At 36.8% G+C, this 8,728-nt stretch overlaps 2 protein-coding genes across 2 annotated transcripts; both read left to right on the top strand.

The window, feature by feature from the left end:
• The first annotated feature begins 905 nt into the window (after positions 1-905).
• Positions 906-1,409, top strand: LOC112505843. The gene has a single exon (XM_025109879.1). The coding sequence runs from the start codon at positions 906-908 to the stop codon at positions 1,407-1,409; it is 504 nt and encodes a 167-aa protein (XP_024965647.1).
• A 220-nt stretch (positions 1,410-1,629) lies between these two features.
• On the top strand, positions 1,630-8,180 carry LOC112509863. Its single transcript, XM_025115447.1, has 6 exons — positions 1,630-1,903; positions 3,943-3,990; positions 4,077-4,149; positions 4,552-4,592; positions 7,784-7,843; positions 7,931-8,180. Exons 1-6 carry the CDS (start codon positions 1,838-1,840, stop codon positions 7,982-7,984), a joined length of 342 nt encoding a protein of 113 aa, XP_024971215.1. The 5' UTR covers positions 1,630-1,837; the 3' UTR covers positions 7,985-8,180.
• Positions 8,181-8,728: the final 548 nt, after the last annotated feature.

Here is an 8,728-nt window from a genome sequence, read left to right as displayed (position 1 = left end):
TTTAACGGGTTATCTCTTCCCAAAGGTGGCCCAGTATTGAGATTCTTCAATATGCTAATGATGCTCTTTTTATGAGTGACTAGTCGTTATCTAACGGTTTAAACTTGATCCGGTTGCTACGGTGTTTTTATCTCTCTTGGGGCTGAAAATCAACTTGCAGAAAAAGTTGTCTGTTCGGCATTGGGACGGGTGCTGGTGAGTCATAATTCCTCACTCGAAGTGTGAATTGTAAGCTCTCTTCTATTTCGTTTCTATATGTGGGCCTCCCGGTAGGTGCGCAAATGGGAATAAGGTGTAATTGGAACAAGTTAGTTGTTAAGTTCCAAGAGAAACTTTCTGCTTGGAAGGCCAAGTCTTTATCCTTTGGTGGCAGAAAGATTCTTTGTAAATTTGTTCTTGGTACTTTGGGAGTCTATTTATTTTCTCTGTTTAAAGCTCCTGAAAGTGTGCTCAACACCCTTGAAAGTCTAAGGAACCAATTCATTTGGGATCGGATTGGTCAGAGCAAGAAATTAATCTGGATTAAGTGGAAGGTTGCTTGTAACAAAATGGACAAAGGTGGTATTGACATTGGTAGTTTGAAGGTGCTTAATTGGAGTCTCCTTGCAAAGTGGTGGTCGAGGTTCCTTAACAAAGAGGGCAGTTTATGGCAAGATTGCATTATGGCGTTTCATGGTGCTAACGGGGGTATTTTTAGCGACGGTTGCAAGAAGCTGGGTGTTTTGGGAGCAATTGCTAACTGGGATTCTCTCAACCGTAAAGTTGGTCTTCATGTTAACAATTTCTGATCTGTAGAATTGAATGGTGATCGGAGATGGAAGCTATCCGAGGATGGTTTATTCTCGGTCAAGACGTGCCGATGTATGATCGAGGAAGGTGTATTACAATCCGACGGAAGGATAACGATGTGGAATAAATTAGTGCCTGGCAAAGTAAATATGCTTATCTGGTGTCTATCGAAATCAAGACTCCCCACTAGAAATAATTTGTCCATAAAAGGTATCCGGGTGAATTCGATTTTATGTCCTTGTTGCCTAAGCCAGCCGGAGACGGAAGATCATATCTTATTCGGCTGTTCGTCTACAAAGGAGATCGGTGATTATGTAAGGAATTGGTGGTCGAGTTTTCCTTATCAAGCTTCCAACTTGGCGGAGTTCTTTTTTGCGGCACAATTCCCGTTCAAAGGGAAGACGGAGAAGGATGCGTTGGAGGTAATTCTCATGGCGTTCATTTGGGTGTTATGGGCGAATCGCAATGCGCTGGTTTTCAACAAATCTCCTAAAAGCCCGGTCGTGCTTTCCAAGGAGATCGTGCTTTTTTCGTATAACTGGCTTAGAGTTAGATCGAAGTCTTGTAATAATCTCGATTGGAACGCTTGGTGTATCAGCCCCTTATCGGCTTTGTTATAAGTGCTAGCCTCTTGCTAGCCTCCGGTGGTTTCGTTAATAAAGTTGTTGTTACTAAAAAAAACCCAACTACCCATTTTCAAATGTCGGGTTTCAAATTTTCGAATTCCGTAACATTCTTCTGGTTTTACACAAATATCTTATTTTCAGTTGGGTTGAAATTCGGATCTCTGACTATTGGAATTTGAGACACCCATGTACATGTTAGCTTTTGACCCTCCAAGTTACCCAAGATTGGGTCGGCGATGTCAAGTTGTCTTGTTGAAGCATCCAAATGTGTTGAGCCAAAAAACATTGAAGTTAAACCATGACATACGCGGCTGTTTAGATTTTATAGCAACCCGATCCTGCGAACCCTTGATCATCAACATATCAATAAGTAAGGTCTTTCCTCCTAGAAACCTCAACTTTCAAAGAAGAAAAGGGAAACCATGGATGAGCTTGAATTTCAACGGGTTCTTCATCTCTTTCCTGTTGTCCGTACTCGCGATTATAATGTAAATCTCTCGACTTTTCTCTGTTTATTAACTTATAAATCGCTCGCCAATGATGTTTGTGCCCTATTAATGTTTGCTGTAATTGCTGTGTAACCCTTCATACGTTTTTATTTTCTTTTCGTACACTTTAATTTCGGAGAATCATATGGCTATTTTTCAATTCTGAAATCGGATTCGATTGGAACTTGTTTTGAGAAAATTGATAGCATTGAGCTTTTTAACAAACATTTTCATTTGGAAACTATTGTTGATCTATTAGCAACACAACTCACTCCAGTTTTACAATTGAAGAGCCCTGAATTTTGTATATGATATATAAATGTGGCTCTTCTTCTGGAAGCGAGGGTGCAACAGATTACAGCAAAGATAGGAGTATTTAGTTGAATATATTGTTGTTTGCTATCTTGAGAGATGCCTATAGAGGATTGCTTCATATTCCAGTTGGAGATATGCATTGTGGTTTTGTTCAAGAACACCAGCCATACTAAAATGATTATATCAAAGGCAAAACTTAATAACCAAAACTTCGTAGTGAGGGATAAAATGTTGATTTATGTCTTTAATACCCACTCATGAGTGTTCATGTGAAACACTCCACCTCTATATATTTAATTCGCAATGGGTGATATAGCATTTGTACTTCATGTTTTACTGTTGGATGTTTAAGTTGGTAGCACAAATCAGTTATGGCTGAGCCTTTTTGGAAAAATAGAAACTGGCAGCTTGCCAAGAATTCATTGGATGTTTGGAGATTTAGGGTTTGAAACTGTGGATGTTACTAACAGAGAATGTTATATAGAATGTACACAATGTGAACTTGTGAAAACATTAAATAGATAATAAACAACCCTCTTGACATATGTTATTTCTGGATGTGAAGAAGGTTGATTAATGATTGGTTATTTTCTCATGGCGTATGTCTACAAGGTAACAACCAACCTTATATGATTGGTTCTCACATGGAAGATTTGGTTTTTAGTTATAAATAAGGTCTCAGTTTTTTTTTTTTGAGAGTGCCCAACTCGTTTCATAAAAGTTTAATCTGGTCAGTTCACAATTGACAACCACCAAGACATGCTATTGAGATTTGCATTAAAGCAATAAACTATTAGATGTTTCTTGTTATTCTTGTAGATGAAGTTTTCAGGAACAGGACACAGGACCTAGTGGTGAATCTCCAAGTAATTAAGCAGCCTACCTAATTTGCTTTCTGTCACTATACAATGTAAAAAGAGGATGAACAAGCTTGCAAATATGCTAAGATCTCTCCTTAAACGTATCTTAAGATGTAGAGACGAACATCCACGTATCATATAAAATGAAAACTTGAACCATCCAACTGCACTCGGAGTATGCATTATATATATTGTCAATGTGCTGCACCTCAACACACCCGACGAATTGTAACCCTTTGTGGCTGATTCAGGGGGCTAACCTTCTCCAAGATATCATCATTCCAATTATCCATCCTTATGGGATAGCACATCCATCTTGACACCCATATTTAAGCTTAATGTGTATATGTTGTCATTTTGGTGATCCAACAACATTATTAATGATAGCCTTCTTCTGCGTCCTATGGAACTTCTACCCTTGGACTTCAGTTGGATCTTCTGATTGCATAAGATACTTTGTGCTGCTGACACTTCATCCACCATATCCTTATCATATGACTAAAAATGGTCATCAATCTATCATTCCTTTTGTAACATTGACCCCTAATAATGAAAGTTGTGCTAACTTTTTGTCCTGTTGATGCATACCACACCAATCTTTATTGTGATAGCTAAAGTTGCACTTCATGTACTCTGCTAATCTGACATTCTTACATTACAATGTTCATATATTATTCTAGAATGAACACCTAGAACTTCACCATTTTTAACATGATATCATCGCCAATTAGAGTCCTACAATCTCATTAAAAAGTCAATATAATCGACATTGTGATATTATTTCTTTTATCTAGCATACCTATCAACATAAACTACCAATACTTGCTGATTAGTTTAACAGATGTCGTGATTTTATATTTCTAGGCTGAGTCGGAAATACAAAGACAATTAACTACTCAGGCATCACGCAGGGTATTTTCCTTTCATCATACCTCTTTTGGATAATCTTCATAAGTTTTCTGGATTTCTCTGTTCTAACAATTTATGCATCACAATAGCTAAGAGAGCGGATAAATTCACAAATTGAAGGAGGCTCGAGAGGAAGTGTTACTGGAGGTATTGATGGACAAGGTAATCAAATTTCTATTTTACTAGATAAAATCTTGAATCTTGATATACACCTAATATATTTGGGTTCTCATTAAATTTGAAATTCAAAGATCATTATGGAGAAAGTCATCAAATTCAGGAACTCTTTTACCATATCTTTCACCCATTTTAGATTTACGGTGTAATTTGAGCACTTTGAGTAAAATGAATCTAGTTGGCTACCAGTCACTGAGTTTGTAATCTACTCCCTGATCGTCATATACTGCAACCAACTGATATGCTTATACAATTCGTTGCAACCCTATTTGGATAACACATAGAAAATGGTCTTGACAGACTGCATTATACATATCTAGTGGCAGAATTATCTGAAGGCATGATTTCAGAGACTTATAGTTGTATATGTTTCTTGCTACTTAACAGATGCATTTTGGGAGAAGCTAAAGGCTGCTGCTGCAAATAAGGTACACTTGTTTGTTTCTGTAGTAGTTTTATGTAATTGGGTAACAAGGCATGTCATGCATTTTATGGAATGATGTTAGTAGAAAAATATATTGCCAAGATTATCGAACTCTTTATCCGTGTTATATGTTGCAAGTCCATGTGAGCTTTTGGAGATTGCTCTCCCAGTGCTCACCTGATTTACTTCCTACTCCGAGAAACCTATGTTAAAGTGAAACCTACAATTCAGCAGACTGTCATTGTCTGAAAAGAACCAACTGTGTGCTTGTTTATTATCATAGATCTCTTGATGTTCTAGTAGTTAAAACAATGCTACCAACCAACCATCTCCCATTGATTTTTATTTTTCGTCCTTCCAGGTGATGCATAAGTGATTTATAGAAACTGTTAAAAAGTTAAAACCCTTCTATCAGATACTTACCCATTAACTTTCATATATTATAACACTTGTTGACCATGTAAATGCAACTTTGTATAAGTTTTCTCTTCCGTGCTTCAGGTATTGAGCAAGTATAATTTTGACATCAGTTAGTTTTGCATCATTCTGATTGTGCCATATGTGTTATGCTTTTAGCAATGCAAATAAAATGATTTTGTCAAAGCAAAAATAGCATGTGAACTCATTTTCTATGATGCCTTATGGCATATATATGACATGGGGGATGTGTCAATATGCCATCCTGGTAGTTCAACACCACCATAAGTTGCCATGGTGTCGTAACAATTTTGAATACTGATGGGAAAGGTGTCACTGCTGCTGCTTTGGGTACTCTGCTTTCTATTACATTCCACGCTCTGATTAAGCTGAATGATTCAACTTAATGCATTGATCTCTACCTTCATGGAAAACTGTGTTCTAGTTAGATCCCTGCCTATGCTGCATAGATGTGCTAGGCATGTGCTTTGAAGTGGATGCAGTACACCAATTCCTGTAAATGACAGTTTGGATGGGACAAAAATTAAGTTTTCAAAAATATATTATTGAATATAGTCATGGAGAATGTAGAAAACTATGGGGGACTTTTTGCAATTTTTATAACAGTACACATGTTCACTAATAGATGGTGTTTTTTAGGGTGCTGGTTTAAGTTGTTACCTGCTATCAAATTTTAGCGTATTAGTTTCTTCTCTAGGGGTTGTTTGACAAGAAAATGTTTATCCACAAATATCCTAGCCTATTCATGTATCCATATACATTCATAACATAGTATGGATATAAGAAGAGGAAACATAGATGTAGCCTAGGGCATCTCTTTCTTCTATCATCTTCATGATCATTCCCTTTCAACACTTATGTTTCTAGTCTCACTTGACTGTTTCCAGTGACCCCCAAAATATAATCCTATGGAGCAATATGCACAAAATCAGGTGTTACGAGGGACCAAATAACAAGCCCAAAGTTACGAATTCACTGGGGAGAGCTCCGAGGCTATTTCTATTGTATACCAATGAGAGTTCTTTTGCTTATCATTTTGTGTGATTCTGACTTCATTTTTAGTTTGGGTAGTTGCCAAGTTGCCAAAGTCTTGATGTTCTATTGGGATCTTAACTCTTAATTCATTAACCAATCAGATTAAGTTGGAGTAGCACTTAGGGTCACTCTATTGGCATAACTCTAATCTTTGGTAGTGGACACAAAGGGATAAGGATGAGACGAGCATGATCGATCAGTGGTCTCTTGGAGTGGACTGGTTGCGTGTATTGAGGATGACTTCGAATTTTGGGCTATTTCCAAACCTAAATAGTGTGACAAGGCAGATAAATGGGGTGCTCTAATGAGCTTTCTTGTAGTGCATGAAGTGGGCCATATCAAGACACATCTTATAGTAGTACCTAGAAGCTTATTGTACCTAGAAGGATTCTAGTTCCAGAATGCTCTTGTATCTAAATTGGAGACTCCTATTTAAAGGGGAGCATCTTTGTTTGTGATCCATCAAGGAATCAGTCCATCCTTGTCCTTTCACTAAACATTAGGGTTATAAACTACTAATTTCCTGTTCTTTTGTTCTTGTCCCTTGGGGAGTGATTCATAGCATCTTCACAAATAACACAAGGTGCAAGCCTTCATGGTGGTTTAAAGGGAAAAACACTCGCCATCCAACATCTTGCGCTCTATTTATGCAAGGTTACGAATTATCAATATCCAAAGTTAAAAGTTCCATTTTGAAGCATAGAATATCTTATTTACTGCAAGCAGAGAATACTTTTCCTTTGAAAGAGCAACTTTTCGGCTTTCATCTTCTGCATGTTTGATGTTTCCAAGGTAGGATTGCTACTGATTGCAAACACTGAAAAGACGAGTTACTCGACTATAGCGGAGCATGCTTGTCATGACAACAATTGTATTCTTGATATTGTTTATGTCTTTCATGCAGAAAGTGACTAGGTCATAGGGTTTTCTTATATATTCTTAGCGTATTGTATTAGAACACTCTGTGGGAGTAGGGTAAGCCAAAAAGAACCAATACTTGCAATTTTGAGGTTTTCACTAAATGGGCCAGGCATGAACCTGCTCATTCGTTCTCATGCCAACGCTCTGTGTGCAAATGCTCTTGATTTGATGCACCACCATGGCTCAAGGCACCACATAGGTGATACGGTCTTATTGTTGGAAATAAGTGTGTTTCCACCAGTTTGGCACAATTATTAACATGTATTTGTCTTAACCCATTCTTTACTGAAATTTCATGCTCTAACTTAATGGTTCTGCATCAAAGGAAAAATGTGGTCTTTGAAGGTTAGCATGAAAGATGGTGTGTGCAGCTTTGTTACTAGCATATGCAGCATGGTTTATTTAATCTTATCTTTGATGAACTATCCAATCCTTATTTCAAATTTGCAATCATTGTTGTATCATGTTAGGGGTTGTTTGGTTGGTTTTCCATTAAGTCATGTATGAATAAAACTGTCTGTAAAGATTGGGAAGTTTTTTGTTTGACAAGGTTTTTTCGTAGATGGAAGGAGCGTGTTTTTTAAAAATTGAAGGAGTAGGCTCGGAAAAAACATGGCTTTTTGCATAAAAGCAACCCCTAGAAGCTTACTGAATAAGCAACTTTCTACCACTACCAAACAGTCATGTATAGCTGACCGAATAAGTTGCGAGTCCCATTAAGCTTATTAAGCTGCTAATAAACATGCCCTTGGTTGTATTGCAATCAAGAAAGCAAGTGTGAATCTCACCATCATGTTACAGGTCGGTAATGCTGATGCAGAGGAGTTCGTGAAGGCGTTCCAACATGTGTACAGGAAACTTGTATGTACACATCTCAACTTCCTATTCCTGTTTCAAATTATATGATCTTTAGCGAACTCACCTTGGATCGTCTGTCTATTTTTTCAGGTCTTTGAGGAGCTAAGTTTAACCGCTGCTCAACGCTTTGTTAATTCGTCATAAGATTTCAGATCATTTGTTTTTCACTACTTTTGTTCTTTGTTCTTGAAAACTTGCTTTATGTGTACTTGTGAGGTTATATTTCATCAAGATGAGCTGATTGGTTCAGCTAATAGTCTTTGAAGTTTATCATGGCTTTATGTACCGTTCATAACATGTTTATTTAAATGGTCTCTGGTGGAATAAAAGCTGCTTTCCCCAAATCATATCTCAATCCCTGTCTGACTATCTCATTAATGAAATTAAAATACATCAGATTTTTATATATTTTAAATTTGTTTTATTCAAATTCACATTCTCACTCTGATGATATGTATTCATGTGATTGGTAGGAAGGAATGAGACATGAAAATTTAAGACGGAAGATTTTTATCCGTCTCGGATCTCCATTAAAAACTTGGTGAATGTTTGGCTTGACCTAAAAATGTTCTATAAATATACAAGTGCAAAATAGATCAAAATGTAAAGAAGTTTGTCTTAAAGGCTGTTAGGTATAAAATAAATAATGTTTTGATGCAGAATGATTAAGTGGTTAGGGAGGTTTAGGGTCGTTTGGTTATTATTATTAAACATTGTATGGATTAAGTAAATTGTATGTATGGATTAAGCTGTGATAACCAGACTTTCAGACATATTGGGTTAAGGTACATTATGTGTTTATGTGTTAATAAACATGAATTAATTGGAAGTATGTGATTATGCATGCTAAATAAAATGGATTATATGTGTATGTGGTGTGAATGATTT

Source organism: Cynara cardunculus (genome assembly GCF_001531365.2).
Source record: "Cynara cardunculus var. scolymus isolate 2C chromosome LG 1, CcrdV1, whole genome shotgun sequence".
In the NCBI taxonomy this organism is placed as follows: Eukaryota; Viridiplantae; Streptophyta; class Magnoliopsida; order Asterales; family Asteraceae; genus Cynara; species Cynara cardunculus.
Note: the sequence above shows the minus strand (reverse complement) of the source record. Positions and strands in the feature narration are given on the sequence as shown.